The sequence below is a fragment of the Pipistrellus kuhlii genome, unplaced genomic scaffold (genome assembly GCF_014108245.1).
Source record: "Pipistrellus kuhlii isolate mPipKuh1 unplaced genomic scaffold, mPipKuh1.p scaffold_m20_p_1, whole genome shotgun sequence".
In the NCBI taxonomy this organism is placed as follows: Eukaryota; Metazoa; Chordata; class Mammalia; order Chiroptera; family Vespertilionidae; genus Pipistrellus; species Pipistrellus kuhlii.
Window position 1 is genome coordinate 172,179,448 of NW_023425404.1, and position 19,513 is coordinate 172,198,960.

Below are 19,513 nucleotides of genomic sequence, written 5' to 3' on the forward strand. Positions count from 1 at the left end.
GGAGAGAGATAGAGAGCTAGAAACATCGATGAGAGAGAGTCATCGATCAGCTGCCTCTTGCACACCCCCTACTGGGGATATGCCCACAACCAAGGTACATGCCCTTGACCGGAATCGAACCCGGGTCCCTTCAGTCCCCAAGCCAACACTCTATCCACTGAGCCAAACCGGTTTTGGCTCTTTTCTCTTTTTTAAAAAATAATATATTTTATTGATTTTTTTTTTACAGAGAGGAAGGGAGAGGGATAGAGAGCTAGAAACATCAATGAGAGAAACATCGATCAGCTGCCTCTTGCACACCCCCTAATGGGGATGTGCCTGCAACCAAGGTACATGCCCTTGACCGGAATTGAACCTGAGACCCTGCAGTCTGTAGGCTGATGCTCTATCCACTGAGCCACACCGGATAGGGCAGGGCACTTCCTTTTCATCCCATAAGCAAGCAGGATTGAAAGGTGGGCGGGGGAAAGGGATAAATCCTCTGTAGCTACATACCACGTTCTTGTAGAAAAAGTAGAGGATCATGTTGGACAGTCGTGTGTAACACCAGTGCCCGTGGACAAGGAGGAGCTTGCTGAGATGTTTAAACTGAGAAATGGCAAAGTCGCTGGCCATCACAGCCTGCGGAGGCAATGAAGAGAGAACCACCCTGAGCAATTCAGCATTTCAGAACAGACCTAGCATGGCAGGCTGAGCACCACAGGCTCATTAGTCAAATGTGTGGTGGAAACCTTACATGCAGACCAGAAAAAAACGTCCAAAAAACAAAAGAAAGCCCTCCCATAAAAATCAAACAAACAAAAAAACACAACAACCCACCATAAACAAACAAACGAAGCCCTACAGAAACCTTAATAGGGTGCCTGAAGTTACTACTCAGCTTTCCGATATGGTTGAATGAAACATGACTTCTCCTCGGTCACTACTCACGATGTAACATCAGCAAGAGAATTTTCAAAGCAGCTCCTTTAGCAAGAACTGCGTGATTTACGTGTGTATTCACTTCTCAATGAGGAGGATATCAAAATCGGAGTCACAATTTTATGTAACTTTGTATGTGTCAGGCAAAGAGACACTTGAATTTCTAATCTTTTGTACAGATGTCATAATTTACAATTTTGGGGAAAACCTAGGTCTCACGACCTATCTTCCTCTCACAACATTTGCTCCATACACAAAAAGCAGTCTTTTGGATACGACTCTATCTGAATTATGTGCCTAAAACACTATCGGACACCCAGGCACCCATGCATGCATGCAAATGGGACACTCCCATTCTCTTTTCTCTCTTCTTCCTCCCTCTTTAGGATCTTTATTTTTTTCAAATCCTTAGTAGTCTTTATTTTCAGTTGAAAAAGTCACATTATTGCATAATACATATACATAGTTACGATCTAGATTAGTTATATTTTTAAAACTGAACAGGTAAGTCACAGAGCTAAAATTACACAGGAAAAGACCATAATGCCCAATAAATAATCAATGAATAAATGGATAAACTTCCTGTTTCCCACTCCTGAGCTAACCAGAGAGTCTCATTCTACCAGATATTTTACCATAAAGAACGCTGCCTTGGATGGGGGAGGTCAAGTTCATAGAACTTGGGGGCACAGCATCCACTCACCTGCATGCCTTCTTGACCTGAGATCCCTATCCCAATGTCTGCCACTTGTATCATGCTAACGTCATTGGCACCATCACCTTTATGGGACAGAAGAAAAGGCGAGATACATATGAGGAGTAAAGAAAGGATGCAAACTCTGCAGATCAATATTGGCCACTCAAGCAGACAGACACAACCTTCAAAGTTTACTCCAAGGTCTCCAAGACACCTGGACGCTAGTTAGGCAGAAATTAAAGGTGGCACCCAACTAACATCAGGATGAATTCCAAGTTCAATTCTGCCTTAAAATCCTTCATGCTATGGCACCTTTCTGGACTGCTCTCTCTTTTCTCTATGTCACCCGCTCTACTTTCAATTTTTCAGATATATAACCTGCTTCTTGCAGCCACTGCACATGCTGCTTTTCTATTCCTATAACATTGTCCTCATCAACCCCACTCCACCTTGCTGGGTTTCAATTGCTCTTGATCTTAGTTTAGATGCTATTTCCTCTGAGAGATCCGTCTCATATTCCCTTTAGAGCAGATGCCCCTTCCTTGGGCTCTATCACCACCCTGTGTATCTCTATTATACCCATCACATGATATTGTGTTTGCTATAGAGCTCTGGGTCTCCCCAGCACACTGGAAGCTTCTTAAGCAGAGCTACTGCCTTTCGGTGGGTAACGAATATTTACTGTTCCCAACTACCCACCAACCATTCACTTATATTCTGGTAATAGTATCCTGATTTTCCTTGGGAACTAGGAATCTATATGGTTTGTTCATACAAATCCAAACCCCGAGAGTTAGAATGGACAACTGCTTGGACAGTTAGCATTATCTGTTATTAGATTCAGTGATTGGTTCAGATAAGGTCACCTGATATAATTGACATGTCCAGAACTTAATTGATATAACTGTCATGTCTGGGGGTTCTAGCCTCAGGAATATCTGGATCCAGCTTGACCAATTCATTCATTGATATGTCCATTCAATAAAACAGTTGAACATAGTCCCACCCTAATCATGATGATTGACTCCAGAAACGTAAAAGGAAGTGCTATCTTTTCATTAAGGCTGTCAATAGGATAGGAGGTAAATCTGGAAATTTTGGGTGGCTATATCAGCATCTTGAAGGGAGAAGCTTCCCGAGACTGAACACAATCCAGGTGAAAATAGAGACCCTTAAAAGAGATAGCTGAGCCGAAACCGGTTTGGCTCAGTGGATAGAGCATCGGCCTGTGGACTGAAAGGTCCTGGGTTTGATTCCGGTCAAGGGCATGTACCTTGGTTGCGGGCACATCCCCAGTAGGGGTGGTGCAAGAAGCAGCTGATTGATTATTCTCTCTCATTAATGTTTCTAACTCTCTATCCCTCTTTCTTCCTTTCTGTAAAAAATCAATAATATATATATATATATATATATATATATATATATATATATATATATTTAAGAGAGAGATAACTGACTCCTCTCATCTTGCTAATCTCTAGACATTGGAGTGTCTCAGAGCTTAATCTCACACTACTTCTTTCCTCCATTTATACTCACTTTTGGTGATCTCATCAAATATCAAGGCTTTACATATCACCACTGGATTTATGATTCCAAAATTTATACTTCTAGTTAATTCCTCATTGTTGAATTCTATTCCTTGATCCAGCTGCCTACCTGACACCACTTTTCCAAACTTAATATGTAAAACCCAACTCTTGGACTCCATCTCAGTAAATGGTAGCTCCTTCCTTTCTGTTCTTTGAGACAAAACCGTGTTGTCACCCTTATTTCCTCCTATCATATAGCATATCAAATTCACCAGCAAATGTTATCCAGTTCTTTCTTCAATTTCATGTCCATTCTCTGGCCATGTCCCACCACCTCCTCTGCTTCTATCTGGGCTCAAGCCACCATCACCTCTTGCCTCATTATTTCAATAGCCACTCAACTGGTGTCCTTACTCATGTCTACACACCACTACAATTACTCTTAACACAGGAGACAATGTGAGCCTTTTAAACTTATGGCAGATCAGGTCCTTCTCCTGCTCAAAGTACTCCAATGACTCACTAACTCTTTATATAAAAGCCAAACATTTATAATGACCTCCAAGAATCTACATGGTCTGGCCACCTTCCACCTCTCTGTCCTTTACTAACCTGCAGAAAATTCTTCTCTCCCTTAAATTTTCTTTGGCCTCATTCATAACAAGCATTGTCCTTGAACTTTATTTCCATTGTCTTCTCTGCCAGGAATGTCCTCCCCACAGAGTTCCCTCCCATGGCCCACTTATCATTTCCTCTAAGTCTCTCCTCTCATTCAATCTTATCAGTGAGACCTCTGAAACACATATTTAAAATAGCAGCCCCCTCTCCCTCCCTAATGTTCTACATCCCCAAGCTCTGCTTTATTTTTTTATTAGTATTTGTCACTCTTGAGATATCTTATATATTTATGCTTTTTCGTTTCATTGGTTACTACATTCCCTCCTACTAGATGTAAGCTCCTTAATAAAAGGTGCTTTGTCAGCTGTACATACTCTTAAATCTCCATTGCCAAGAAAAAATGGCACCTAAAAGGCATTCAATAAATATTTGTGAATAGATAAATAAAGGAGTTGTTCATGTCCCTGAATTAAACTTTCCTGGAGGTAGAACTAGATTTTTCAGATTTTTGGTTCAATACATTGCCCTTCTTAATCCAGTTGATTAGGGGTTCTGACATGGAACCTAAAGAGTCTTGGCTATTATATGGTCACATTCCTACTATCTGGTTCATAGCAGGTGGTCAAATAGGTGACGGAGGGAAAGGAAGGAGGCGTGGTGGGATGGAAAGAAAGAAGGAAGAAAAAGGGGAGGTAAAGCACAGCCAGTCAGAAGGGTAAACAGATATACAGAAGGAAGGACAGACAGAAGGATCAGCCTTGGGGTGGCAGGAAAGTGAGAAGCCCAAGGCTAGGTTCCATCCCCACTCACCAATGGCCAGGGTCATCACCCGGAGATGGTTGCGCACCAGTTTCACCACCTCGCTTTTCTGCAGGGGTGTGGCTCTGCAGCAGACCACGGCCTGGCAGCAAGCAGTCAGCTCCAGGAACTGCCTCTGCAGGCTCTCCTGCAGGGCAAACTCCAGGGCCTTCCCGGTGACAACGAGCCCAGCCCGCAGCCCCGAGTCCCGGGGGGCAGAAGGCGGGTGGGGTACATCCTCACTTAAAGGTGCTTTCTCTGGAAAGACTGGATTCTTCTTCTGGAGTTCCTTCAAAATTGTGCCCATCAGCACCTCACAGGCATCCTCGAAGCAAGAGGCAGAGACAGTTAGCCTTGGGGCTCTTTGGTGGCCACATCCAGCGAAATGTGCTGCTGTCATTCTTTAGCAATTGTGCACCATGGCAACCCTTGGTGCTTTCAGAGACCTGACAGCTCTTCCACAAAAGCTTCTGTGTGTATGTGGGAAGCAGTTAAAAGAATGAAGACAGTTCATGTCCAATTCTACAGCTACAGAAATAGTCATAGAATGTCTTTATTTGTGCAAGTTACCTTCTCAAACACTGAACCTCAAGAGCCCTTTGGTCTTATTCTGCCAGTTACTAGCTGCCTGACTTTGGGCAAATCGTGTAGCCTCAAGGTTCTCATCTGAAAAAATGTAAATGTTGTCTATATCCTAACATCATTGTGAGGAATGGGTGAAATAATGCATGCAAAGCCCTTCGTGTAAGGCATGACACAACAGAATTTAAATCAGTAAATACTGTTTTTATATTCTTTATTTAAGGCATTCATCCATCCATCCATCCATCCATTCATTCACTAAGTATTTATAGAGGAACTAGTGTATGTTAGAAAACATTCTAGGTGCTAGGGATATGCCAAGTGAACATGAAAATCCCTGCCCTCCTGGATGGATATTCTGGTTGGCACGTTCTTAGTGGCGCTCATCACATTTGGTGGGTGTACCTCTCTCCACTCGCCCCACCCACACTAGTCAGGAAGTTCTTCTTTTAAAACCTTCCCAATGCCTAAAAGAGAGCCACATAAGATTCAATCAATATTCACTGAATGAATTCTACTGAAAAAGACTAACTATCAAAACCTATCCAAAAATTGTATCAAATGACGGCTAAGCAGAGAGCCAAGTGAGATCCAGGAGCAGTGCATGATATAAGCTGAGCCTGAAACAGTTAATTCGTCCAAGAGCCCCTTACTCAGAGGCCATTTACCCTGGATTTCAAATGCTGTTTTATCAAGCATTTCTCAACCCACAACAAAATGCGATGGGCAGGGAGGAAGGAGATATGGCTATGTACGTATGACACAAGGACTTCATAACTGCACAAACTATAAACAAGAGACTCCACTTTACAATGGAGCTACCTGGCAACCTTTACCTCTGGAACAGATCTGATCCCAATACCATGAATAGTCCTTGTAGCCTTCATAGGCTCACAGTGTACTGAATGCAGCCTGAGTGGATGCCCTCCAAAATACAAACGTAAATTTTCTGTAGTTTTATGATTCTATTATCCTCTTATCTGCATATGCATGTGTTTAGTTCATAAATTAACTGTACTTTCACTTCAGAAGTGTGTATGAACACACACACACACACACACACACACACACACACACAGTTGATCTTCATTATTTGTGCGATTTGCGATTTTACCTATTTGCTGAAATTTGTCTGAAAGCCTACTATCAATACTCATTTTGCTTTTACAGCCAGTTGTGGACATGGACGGAGTGACAATAAATGAGTCAAGAGCTGTGCACCTGTCCAGTGAAAGGTGACACTCTGCCTTCTCATGTCAGCTCCCAAACTGTAAACAAGTGTGCTTTTTATTGGTGATTTCACTGTTTAAAATGTTCCCCAATGTAAGGAGGAGAGATCAACCAAAGGACTTTAATGCATGCATATAAGCCTAACCAATGGACAGAGACACCAGAGGGGGAGGGTATGAATGGGGGGGGGGGGGGAGTAGTGATGGACGGCAATAGAGGGGGGGTAAAGAAAAAAAATGTTCCCCAAAGTATAGTGCTGAAGTGCTGTCAAATGTTCCTATGCATAAGAAAGCTACAATGTGCCTCATGGAAAAAAATATGTGTGTCAGATAAGGTTTAGTCAGACATGAGTCAGTGCTGTTCGGTGTTAATGAATCAAACATGGATGCGTGTATGTGTGTGTGTATGGGTGTGTACAATAAGTTGTCTTTAAACAGAAACACACAGGAGACAAAGTTATGTACTGATTGGCTGACAAAAAGGTTGTGACCAGAGGTCCCGGGAACATAATCCTGTATTTCCCTTATGGGTAATGGATTACTATTTGCTAACTCAGTGTTTTTGACAACTTTATATAACTTAGCTCAATGAATAATTACAATAGAATCAATTGTATGTAAATATATATGTAGACAGGTTAATACAGATTATGTAATATGTAGTTGATCTTCATTATTTGTGGGATACTATAGAAAGCATGCTTGCAAGTAATCAGCTATAGGTACTTAGGCAAATCATCAGAACCTTTTCAAATCTCAAGCTATAGAACAGGAATACTATAATTTTATCTGCTCTACTTATTATAAATACCAATGAGATCTTGTATTAAAAAGCCTTTTATAGACTAATAAACATGAAAATAAGAAGTTACTATCTCAGGAGAATATATAAAATTATAAAACTTAAAAAACTAAATGATGAATCCTTAAAGACCTTTATATATCATGGCACAATAAATAATCTAGGAAATAATTAAAACATAAAAGCAAGAAGACTTTTATGAGAGTGGAACTTTGTGTAGAGCGGATACATTTACTATAATCCAATTTACAAAGTTAGAGACAAAAGATGACGGGGACTTTTAACATTGAGCGCTACACTGTAGAAACGAGAAGACATTCCCCTAGTTGCCAGGGGCCCATTTAGAATGTCACAGGAGCAATTCCTCCCCTAAATGACAAATTGGGCTCCGTGATCTTCAATTCCTTTAACTCTTAGGATGATCTCCAGAGGGGTGCAGAGTGAGGAAAAGAGGAAATAATACCAGTGACTGAGCCCCTGATGTGTCTGGCATTTTATAATCATGAACTTGACTCATCATAAAACTAAATTAAGTTCACAGTGTTCTGTTTCGTTATTCTACCTGTGCTTTTCAATAGCAAAAAAAATAAAATAATCTTTTGAACTTAGAACACTCCACAGATGATACACTGTGAATTTTTCTTGGGTTGGTAGTGTTAAATGCTTTTACCATAAATTGTATGTCCTATAAGAGGCTAATATGCAAATTGACTGAACATCGAACAACTGGTCACTATGATGAACACTGACCACCAGGGGGCAGATGCTCGGTGCAGGAGCTGCCCCCTGGTGGTCAGTGCACTCCTACAGGGGGAATGCTACTCAGCCAGAAGCCCTGAGCCAGGTTAACGGGGCAAGTGAGTGCAAGGGAGATGGCAGGAGCCTCTCCCACCTCTGTGGCATTGCTAAGGATGTCTGACTGACGGCTTAGGCCCAGGGGTCTAAGCCGTCAGTCAGATATCCCTCGAGGGCTCCTGGACTGCAAGAAGGCGCAGGCCAGGCTGAGGGAACCCCCTCCCCCCCACCACCAAGTGCACAAATTTTGTACACTGGCCTCTAGTTTACAAATACATTTCAAAATACTAAATGTTTTACTGCTCATAAAATGTCAAAATTAAACACCAAAAATTACTTTTCCTTTTTAAGATTCATTGAACCCCTGGCCTCTGCCAGGCAAAACATTAAACAATTTAGGTTTTCTCATTTAAAGTCTACATCAACCTTATGAAATAGGCATTACACTCATTTTACAGGCGAGGAAGAAGGCTTAGGAGGGTAGCTCCCCAAGGTCACATACCTGGTCAAGGGCAGGCCAAGTCTTTGAACTTGGGTCTTATCAACCTTAGGGCACATTCAATGTAGTGATTACAATACTAAGCATTCTCTTGTCTCAGCCTCTGGCTGACCCTGGGAGCTGGCTGGTGATTGTGGTTAGGGGTCCCTGGGCCACTACCAACTGCCAGAGAGAACCTACTTCATGTTAACTATGGAAAATTTTATTTCCTCTAAGTGTACAGTCTCATTGGGTATGACCTGAGGCCTGATCATAGAAACATGGCTAACCAAACGTGGCAGCCGGTGACTGAGTCCCAGATGTGACCGGGTGGGAAGCTCCAGGGTGTGAAAATCAGGCTGCCCTGACAGAATGGATGTCAGTGATTCAGTGTGATTATGGAGGAAGGAGTGAGGGAGGTGTTCCAAGTGAATTACACAATATGCAGAAAACCTTAGAATGTCACTCACTATGCTAGGGACTTTCTGGAAAAATAAAATCGTGTACTGATTAGAATGTTTGTGTTAGAGATTAGGTGGGAAGGGAGGGGTTAGAAACAACAGTTGGTTCCAAACCTCTAAGTTCCTTTTCCTTAAGAAAAATCTCTGCTTAGCCAAAACCGGTTTGGCTCAGTGGATAGAGCTTCGGCCTGTGGACTGAAAGGTCCCAGGTTCAATTCCAGTCAAGGGGATGTACCTTGGTTGTGGGTACATCCCCAGTAGGGGGTGTGCAGGAGGCAGCAGATTGATGTTTCTAACTCTCTATCTCTCTTCCTCTCTGTAAGAAATCAATAATATATATATATATATATATATATATATATATATATATATATATATATATGTGTGTGTGTGTATATATATATATATATATATATATATATATATATTTTTTTTTTTTTTTTAAATCCCTGCTTAAAGAGTTCTTCAAACTTTTGGAATTCTCAATAGCACTATACAAGAATTACCACCAGAGGGCATGCTTACCCTGAGAGTCTATTTTTAGAACTACCATGAAAATATTAACTTATTCACCTGATTCCAATAGAAATCATCACTTCCTCTCAACTTGAACGGGAGATAGCTTCCTATCCTAGAGCTTGATATATTCTGTCATTATGGGCTAATCTTGTCAAAACCCTGGTAAGCAACCCAATAACTTAAGGGAGGGTGTGGAGAATAAAAAAGAAACTTTCTTTTCATACCTTTATTCAGCAATGGCTCCTCTGAACCATTCTGACATCTCACCAAGCCTTTAGAAGAACTATGGTATTGCCCTCCCCTCTCCACAAGCACGAGGCAGGCTGCTGCATACAATAAATAATTATCAAGGAGCTAATGGTTATCGGTTTTTCTTCCTCCTCACATTCATCAAATCACAAATGCTCCCCTGGCTTTGAAAAAACAAACAAAAGAGATCAGTGTAAACCTCATGATTCATACTTTACTCTGGGTGTTGAGGATAAAGAGCTTGTCATCCGGCTCCAGCAGTTTGCACGCGTAGGCGATGTTGACAGCCGTCTCCTGCTTGTCCCCCGTCAGCATCCAGATCTTGATGCCGGCTTTGTGAAGGGCCTCGATGGCCTCGGGGACTCCCTCCTGCAGACGGTCTTCAATGCCAGTGGCACCTACAAATTCACCAAAGGGCAACAGGGCTTGTAAGAGACTCAGCCAGCCGAGGCTCACCGAGGCAGTCACTGAGCCCTACCAATAAGTCAACCCGGTCTTGCTCTAGTAACTTCCAGAGATCCAAAGGAAGTGTGAAGACCCAGGCCAAAATCGCATGCAAAGTAACATTTTCAGAAGGAAGCCTTAAGAATCAGTAAGTTTAGCCAATACCTGTTTGGCTCAGTGGATAGAGCGTCAGCCTGCGGACTGAAAGGTCCCAGGTTCAATTCTGGTCAAGGGCATGTACATTGGTTGCAGGCACATCCCCAGTAGGGGTGTACAAGAGGCAGCTGATCGATGATTCTCTCTCATCGATGTATCTAACTCTCTATCCCCCTCTCTTCCTTTCTGTAAAAAAATCAATATATTAAAAAAAAAAAAAAGAATCAATAAGTTTAGCAAACTCCCTTATTCTCCCTTTGGCTAGCTTTCTTTTCTGTAAATGGAGGGGGCACTGTTACGTAGGTAACCTTACTCTGTAATTTTATAATTCTATGTCACTCCCAAAGGTAAGAGCAGAATTATAAAGAATGCTCTTGTCAGTAAGGCGTAACACCTATTTTCCATGCTCTTTTCCTAGTGTTAAGTCCACAATTCTCTTTTCTGAAATAGGGCCAGATAAGTACTGGAATAAAACAATTTTACAGATTTTTAAAAAGAGAATATGCTGTAATATATGATAATCTGGCACATTGATATGTCTGCAGCATAGCATACACATGTTCATACTAGTTAGGATAATAAAGACGTATAAACACTCTTATCAAGTCGGGCCTGATTTTGCTGCCAAGTGAGTTCTGGCACTGGGCCCACAGAGTATTCTAGAGCTTAGAATTTCCGATGAGGAAATGCCAAACAGGTACACACTCTGTCACTGAGAAAGGACTCAGCAGCAGGCATCATCATTATTTTATTGGCCAGAGGCTAAGAGAGAGCATTGTTTTTCTCTGAGCCAGAGGAATGGAGCTCAGAGGCCGGTCCCCTGGATGTTAGTGTTTATATTGGAAATCAGATCTCCAGGTCTAAGGCAGTGGTTTCCAACCCTGTCCGCCTCTTAGAATTATTTGGGGAACTTTTAAAAATTCAAATGTCACCCTAGCGGGTTGGCCTCAGTGGAGCATCATCGGCCTGCGGACTCAAGGGTCCTGGGTTCAATTCCAGTCGAGGGCATGTATCTTGGCAGTGGGCACATTCCCAGTGGAGGGTGTGCAGGAGGCAGCTGACCGATGTTTCTCTCTCATGGATGTTTCTAACTCTCTATCCCTCTCTCTTCCTCTTTGTAAAAAAAATTCAATAAAATATAAATATTTTTAAAAATTCAAATGTCTAGGCCGCACTTCAGAACAATTGAATTAGAATTCCAGACGCCAGTGTTTTTTGAAGTGCTCTGGAAGACTTCAGGATACAGCTCCATCTGACACAAGGCGTGTCAGGGTGTAACTTTTAGTTGAAATCAGGAAGTCAGAGAAATACATTTCATTAGCCCAACTGCAGGTGCAGAATAAAGAACACGGGCCCTGGAACCAGGCAGGCCAGAGCGTCTCCGTAACTTTGTCAGTTAGGAGCGTGTGGCTTAGGACACATCACTGACTGCTCTGCGCTCCAAGTTTCTCCTAAATATAATGAAGATTTGTTCTGCAGATTCAGAAAGAGCATATATATATATATATATATATATATATATATATATATATATGTATATGTATATATATATATATATATATATTATTGATTTTTTACAGAGAGGAAGAGGGATAGAGTTAGAAATATCGATGAGAAAGAATCATCAAACAGCTGCCTCTTGTGCCCGCAACCAAGGTACATGCCCTTGACCGGAATCGAACCCGGAACCTTTCAGTCCGCAGGCCAACGCTCTATCCACTGAGCAAACCGGTTTCGGCAAGAGCACATATTAAGTAAGGCACCCAGTGCCTGGCAAGACGCTTCAGCTTTCTTCTCTGGAACCAGGATGCTTCTATGATTTGTACTCTATGTTATGTGTTGGGTTTTTTAATGACCTCCTTAAGAAAGACCACCCCGATTTGACCCCAAATAAAGTCTAGTTCACTGCAGTGGGGAACGGAATAGAGAGGATTGGAACTGGGTTGATATGAGACCACATAGGGTGGGCAGAATCACGTGTATCTATTAGATCAAAGTGGGGGAGGGGGAAGGCACTGGTGAATAACTTAGAAATGCCCAGTGGCTTTCAAATTTGTGCTCAGAAAATACAACATAGTCTCCCTACCAAGTAAAGTCAGTTTGTTCTCCAACCTCATGGCAGATTCAAGCAGTAATTCTTCCCTGTTGTCAATGCTGGTTTCAGCTAAAAAATGGTTCCTCAGCCACTCTTCATATTCAGTGTCACTCATGACCTGGGGGTGAGGGGAGAAAGGAGTTACAAGGCAAGTCACGTGACGATCCTGCCAGGCCCGATTCCTGGAGAAATAGCAAGCCATCAGCTTATTTTAGGTATTCCTCTCTCTGGCACCCTCGTGCCAGGCCCACACCCTCGTCAGACGCTTCCCGAATTCTATGATCAGCCTACTGAACACTGATGATGAATGGACCCCATAGCTCAGTATCTGCACCATACATGAGGGAATTGGGTTAACCCTGTGGTTGGCAAACTGCGGCTCTTTGGCCCCTTGAGTGTGGCTCTTGCACAAAATACCACGACCTGGGTGACTCATTTAGAAGTTTAAAAAATTTGGCTCTCAAAAGAAATTTTAATCCTTGTACTGTTGATGTTGGGCTCTGTTGACTAATGAGTTTGCTGACCACTGGCCTGGTGTAACATTGATGATGAATAGACCCTATAGCTCAGTATCTTTGCACCATACATGAGGAAACTGGGTTAACGCATTCAGTTAAACCAGAGAGTATGTAGCTGGGAGGAATCTCCGCTTATTTAAGTTCAGGTGATTCTAACGGTGTAGCGTGAGGTAGTATGAAGTCAGCAGCACCTGATGTCTTCTGATGGTCTGCTTATAGTAGGGGTGTCGAACTCAATCAGAGAAGGGGCCAAAATCTAAAATCCAGCCTAAATCGCGGGCCGAATGGTTTACTGAACAGTCATAAACTGTCATTGTGATGGAAACGCAGCGGAGTGCAGTGATGACAGCGCAGTGCGGGCCACATTGCAAGGCCTGGCGGGACGGATTTGGGCCTTGTGTTTGACACATGTGGCTTATAGGGTCAGTTATTTGTAAAGGTAAAAAGAGAGAGCAGATCCTGCTGGTAAAGCAAGAAAGGCGTGTTCCAAACAAAAATTAGGAGGAATTCCTTGAGAAGGAATGAATGATGCATTTTCCTTTGTCTTCAGGTTGCCTTAGAGCACATGTGTCAAACACAAGGCCCGAGGGCCAAATCCATCCCGCCAGGCCTTGCAATGTGGCCCGCACCGCGCTGTCATCACTGCACTCCGCTGCGTTTCCATCACAATGACAGTTTATGACTGTTCAGTAAACCATTCGGCCCGCGATTTAGGCTGGATTTTAGATTTTGGCCCCTTCTCTGATTGAGTTCGACACCCCTACTTAGAGTAAGGTGACCAGACGTCCCGCTTTTTAACAATTTGTCCCGCGGCGTTTTAAAAAAGTCCCGATTTAAACGCCACAGGATGCGGGACAAATTGTTAAAAATCGGGACTGTCCCGCCAAAAGCGGGACGTCTGGTCACCTACCTTAGAGGGAGAAATCTACATTGCAGTTCTTATAAAGCAGCTGAAGTAGAGGGGGAGAGCCACTTTCTATCTATTCACACTTAAGTGTAAGAATGGAGAGTTCAAGATCAAAAGAGACCCTCTGCCTTTTCGGTGAAATGATCCTGCCCCCGACACAAATGTAGCCCAGTGGAAGTCAGCTCTCTCTTTTGCCTCACCTGAGGAGATGTTTTTGTTGATTTTTGGAAAGACAGAAAGGAAGAGGGAGACAGGGAGGGGGATCTGGAGGGAGAGAGAAAGGGAGAAACATGGATGTAAGAGAGAAACATTGGTCGGCTGCCTCCTATGCACGCCCCAACCAGGGATGATACCCAAAACCCAGGTGTGAGCCCTGACCTGGAATCAAACTCGCAAACTTCCAGCGCAGAGGATGCTGCTCCAACTGACTGAGCCACCTGAGAGGGCCGTCAGGTTCTCTTAAATCACATTACCTGGAAGGCAAGGGCGAGCAGAGCGCTAAGCAGCCTACCTTCTTGGCTATACATAAAGTGCGGAGGCCTCGTTTGGCGTAGTCATCCAAGTGTTTCTGGGTTTTCTCCCTTATCATCACCTGTTGTTTGGTCAGACTTGCTCCATCTGAAATAATTAGCAAAACACAGGGTTCCCACCAGTCGGCCCAATGACGTATTTAAAAAAAAAAATAATACCTGAACCTACAACGAACAAAAGGCCTTACGGTTTTGGACCTCAAATGTACATTGATAAAAGGAAACCCCAGAATTCATCCTGCTGTTCCCATTCTCCCTGGGGAGAGGAAAGTACCAAGAACTTAATATCGGCCCTGTTCCCTCACCATCAATACCAGCAGGGGCAATAACTCTAACAATGCTATCAGTCCTCCATCGGGCATTTACAGTTTGCGCGCACTGGGTAAAGGCTGCTGTCCATGTATGGGATGCAGTATGACGCCAAACCTCTGAGGAACCTATAAAGAAGGCACTGTAATCCCCCTTTACTGAAGACTTAGATACAGAAGTCAGGTAACTTATCAAGACATCACTAATGACAGCGGCCAGATTTGCACCCGGGTCTGGGTGGCCCCCAAACTTAGATGCTTTCTCACCCAATCCTACTGAGCCTTCTCTACTTCAGCAAGTCTGACCGATCCCCACAGGTCTGCCCATTTGCTCTCATCAACCACCGAGAGTGGACTTTCCATCTCTGAGCCCTTCACCTCGCCACCCTCAGTTCTACATGAACCCACCTGGGGAGGCCGCGGAGAGCAGTTCCATGATCACAGAGTCAGCACCCTTTGTATACACCACAACTTGGTGGGAAAGCGGGTGCCGGACCACAACGGACATCCTTTTCCTCACTGAGTCGAAGGGCAGGATGTGTAGGAGTTGAAATGTCAATGGGCCCAGAGCAGCGAAGTCCACCATGACCTGCTCCGGGGTCCGGGACTGCAGAGTGCATTGGTAAGCCCTGGCGGCATACACTAAGGCCGCCTCATCCGGGCTCTCCGCCTCGTAACACAGACTGGAGGTCAAGGGCTGTCCGGGGAGGGCGTCCGCCTTGCCATGGGTGATGCCCGCATCACCGTTCTGTCTCTCTGTTTCCGTGGGGCAAGCGGAGCTGCCAGGGCCCTGTGGGCTCCCGGCTGTCTGGGAGGCCTCTCCTTCCGCAGGGGAGGCCGGTTTCACTCGGCTGAAGAGGGAGAGTCTGCTCACAAAGGCGGTCGGGGCCCCAGGAGATGGCTCCTTCCCACTGGCGAGAGATGGTGAGCTTGATCTTCGGACGGACAGTCTCTGGAAAAGGTTTTTAATCTCCTCCAAAGACTTAATGGGCATTCCACTTAGTGAAGAGAGTCGGATCTAGGAAGGAATTTGGGAAGGTCTCAATAATGCAGTCAAAAGACAACTCTGGCCGAAGCCAGTTTGGCTCAGTGGTAGAGCGTCGGCCTGTGGACTGAAGGGTCCCGGGTTCGATTCCGGTCAAGGGCATGTACCTTGGTTGGGGGCTCATCCCCGGTGGGGGGTGTGCAGGAGGTAGCTGGTTAATGTTTCTCTCTCATCGGTGTTTCTGGCTCTCTGTCTCTCTCCCTTCCTCTCTATAAAAAAAATCAATAAAAATATATTTTTAAAAAAGACAACTCTGAAGTCAAACTAGAGAGATGGGGGTGGCGGGAAAGGAGCTACAAAGAGTTACCACTCCGTTAAATAGATAGCAACTGGCTTCATGCTTATAGCGGCTGCAGAGAACAACAGTGAAAATATAAAGAGCCATCATGAAAAAGATGTGCTAATGTTGATGGCATCATGAACTTCTACAACCATTCAGGACGAAATCTGACAAATAGCAAAAGACATAAAATGCTAATATTGCCAGCAGTGTGTGTACTTATTAGCAATTTTTTCCTAATGAGCTAATTTAAAATATAGAAAAATCCATAATCTTTATTGTAAGCATCCTAGCAATAACAATTTAAAACTTGTAAGTTTAGTATTCACTAATAGCATATTCGACTGTGAAGAGCAATTAATTGGTTCCTAAAATTTTCTCATTCAGAAATGCCCAAGGAATTAAAAAAGTTTTCTTCTAAAGATTACTCGTTTTATGGTAGTCTGAGGGACTCATGATGGCCAATTTTTCGATAACCCATTAGGTTTCTGTATTCCACGAGAATTCTAATTAGCTCCTTTTTTTATTGCTTCTTATCCCTGCCTTGAAACATCATGAAACTTAGGCTCGTATATACCTATATTTTATTTCCGGCCATAGGATATTATATTCTTTGGAGATAGGTATCAATATTTCTTAAGCAGAAAACACTAAAAGATGTCTGCTTTGGAAATAGATGTATATAAACTATTATGTTGGGAGAAAACAGAACACTCCACAATTTATCCTCTAATTACATAATCACTTTCAAAGGGCAACTTTCTAGTTGAAATCTTATAAAAATGTATAGTTTCTGAGCAAATGAAAGCTTAATTGGAAGTAAATTATTTTTATGTTAAAGTTGACCACCTCTGAAGTTGCCCAAAGAAAATGATCTGATGGAAAATTAAAATCTAATTGGATTGTGCTGCAAATTGAATTTTAAGTGGCTGTATGCAAAAGGGGAGACAGTGATACACAAGGAAGCCAGCACAGCGAGCGGCGAATCACCAGCCTCTAAAACGAGTTTTTCTTTTTAACTGGAAATGAATTTTCCATGAATTCTAAGCTACAAGTAGACTTTAGAAACCCAGCTTTCGTGGGAATTGCAGAACCTTGGTGAATTATAGATGTATTGGATTTTAGATAGATTGATTTAAAGCTAACTCAACTGGTACATGAAAAAGGTACATTCTCATGAGACGTGCTAATAAATCTAATATGCTGTATCTTGTTTGATGCAGTGCATACTATGGTGGAAGTCTCAGAGGCCTCAAAAAATAAATAAATAAAAGCTTCAATTTGGTATGAAAACTTAAAAGCAAAATGAACAGAGCCACATTCCACAAGAAATCGCTTTCTTCAGCTACCCTCCTAGAAGCAAAATATATAGTAGCCTTGAGCCATACTTCCTGGGTCCGAATCCCACCTTCCCCACAAAACTATCCTGTGACTGAGCAAATTACTTAGCCTTAACTGTTTTTTGTTGTTGTTGTTGTGTTTTTTTTTTAAATTGATTGTTTATAGAGAGGAAGGGAGAAGGATAGAGTTAGAAACATCAATGAGAGAATCATCGATCAGCTGCCTCTTGCACACCCCCTACTGGGGATGTGCCCACAACCAAGGTACATGCCCTTGACCGGAATCGAACCTGGGACCTTTCAGTCCGCAGACTGATGCTCTATCCACTGAGCCAAACCGGTTTCGGCAACTTAGCCTCAACTGTTAAGACAGAAAATGACAGTGGAGTAACAGCACCTGAAATCACTTAGGACATCGTAAGTGCAGAGCACTAATTGCTGTGTAATTGTTAAACTGGTATTATTAGCTGCTATTATTATTATTATTAATTATTACCCACATAACAAGACCAGTACAGATGCATTTAAATCTGAAGTTCTCTTCTGAAAGGTGACCTTTGTTTGCATTAGAGACCTTACCTTTTGTCGTGGTCGGTTAGGAGCAGAAACCACTACTGTGTTGCAAATTGCCAAAGCAATGAAGAAGTCAGTGATGCACAGACTCTCCTGTGGTGGGTCTGGGATGGTCTCATCCAGGGGGCCAAAGAGCTGAGGTGTAATCTGACTAAATTTATCCAAAAGCCTGGTGTCTGGCACCACATCTGTTTCCTGGAGATCCAATAAGACAAAGTGTTATTATAACAAATGTCTAAAAATGGGACTTTTGAATCTAAATGAGAAGCTTTTATAACCAGAATATATGAATCATGACACAGTAAACTTTATTCTTCTAAAACAATATTTAGCCCTAGCTGTTTGGTTCAGTGGATAAAGCGTCGGCCTGAGGACTTAAGGGTCCCGGGTTTGATTCTGGTCAAGGCATGTACCTTGGTTGCAGGCACATGCTCAGTGGGGGATGTGCAGGAGGCAGCTGATCGATGATTCTAACTCTCTATCTCTCTTCCTTCCTCTCTATAAAAAAAAATCAATAAAATACATAAAAAATATTTAATATATTAATACATAGTACTGTGGAAAGTGAGAACAGGGAAATAAAAGACCCCCCTCCCCCCAAAAAAGGAAAATTTAGAATGCACAATATTAATGGGAACTACCTTGACTATTAACTTAAACTAAACAGGAGGTAGGGACAATGCATTTCACCAAAATCTAGTGGGATGAGTTTTTATTTTTTATTTTGAAATACACAGAACCAGAGCTATACATATTCCTGTGACAAGGATTCTACCTTGGACATAGATTCGTTCATCAGCAACTGATGAGTATCAACTCTTTTTAAAGTAAGGGCATTATTCATACCATTTATTTTAACAAAATATTGTATGACTCAAGTCACTATGGTTGTAAAAAAACAAACAAAAAAACCAACCCTCCAAAATAAAAATTACTGTGAGCAGGCTACCAGCTTTAATCAGCATTTCCTAATAACATTCTATGGGGAATTCCTAAAAGTTCTGCCAAAAGATTCCTGATCATCACAATTTTATGGCAACTCTATTCAGCGCTGTCCTCTTAAAGACTCTTTGTACAAACTGGCTCTAGCAAGTTGTTGTTGAAAAAAATACTCCACTTTGTTCAACACGGTACTCTTCACACTTATTTAGGAATACTATTTCTAGCAAAGAATGTTGTGGCAGAAATCTGTTTATAATCCAGTAACATACAATTAACTGCCTTAGGAGTTTTTCAGATGAGTCAAATGAGGAACGTCAAATCAATTTCACAAAAAGGCCACTGTACTCTAGATGCAATTGAGTCCTAGATGCAGATGGCTGGCAAAGCATCTTGAATGCATGAAGTGATTTAGGGGGGGAAAGTAAAATATGGAGACACGTGACATAGACTTAGAAGATTGTGGCACGTACTCTATGCTTAGGAGTTTGGTGAGAACTAGCATGGGCTTGGTAAGCAGAGAGTACAGGTTGGAAATCATATGGGTTTGGGTTTAGTTCCTAGATCCACAGCATACTAGCTCATGGTGTCGGGCAGCTCGCTTTACCCTCTGAGCTTCATTTTCCTCTCCTGAATCATGGTCAAAGTAACACCTCCCTCAGAGGGTGGTTGTATAAAGTAAAGGAGACAGTGGGTG

General features: G+C 42.6%; 1 protein-coding gene across 9 annotated transcripts in view; it reads right to left on the reverse strand.

Annotated features, from left to right (window-relative positions):
• The window catches only part of ATP10D (ATPase phospholipid transporting 10D (putative)), a 78,892-nt gene that overhangs the window by 19,161 nt on the left and 40,218 nt on the right, over positions 1 to 19,513 (reverse strand). For all 9 annotated transcript variants that reach the window (XM_036417132.2, XM_045572877.1, XM_045572879.1 and 6 more), the window contains 8 exons: positions 17,884 to 18,072; positions 15,048 to 15,657; positions 14,313 to 14,419; positions 12,368 to 12,494; positions 9,895 to 10,079; positions 4,579 to 4,891; positions 1,625 to 1,701; positions 496 to 621 (listed from right to left, as the gene is read on the reverse strand). In XM_036417132.2, coding sequence (XP_036273025.1) covers positions 496 to 621; positions 1,625 to 1,701; positions 4,579 to 4,891; positions 9,895 to 10,079; positions 12,368 to 12,494; positions 14,313 to 14,419; positions 15,048 to 15,657; positions 17,884 to 18,072 — 1,734 coding nt within the window. The remainder of the gene's footprint in view (positions 1 to 495; positions 622 to 1,624; positions 1,702 to 4,578; positions 4,892 to 9,894; positions 10,080 to 12,367; positions 12,495 to 14,312; positions 14,420 to 15,047; positions 15,658 to 17,883; positions 18,073 to 19,513) is intronic.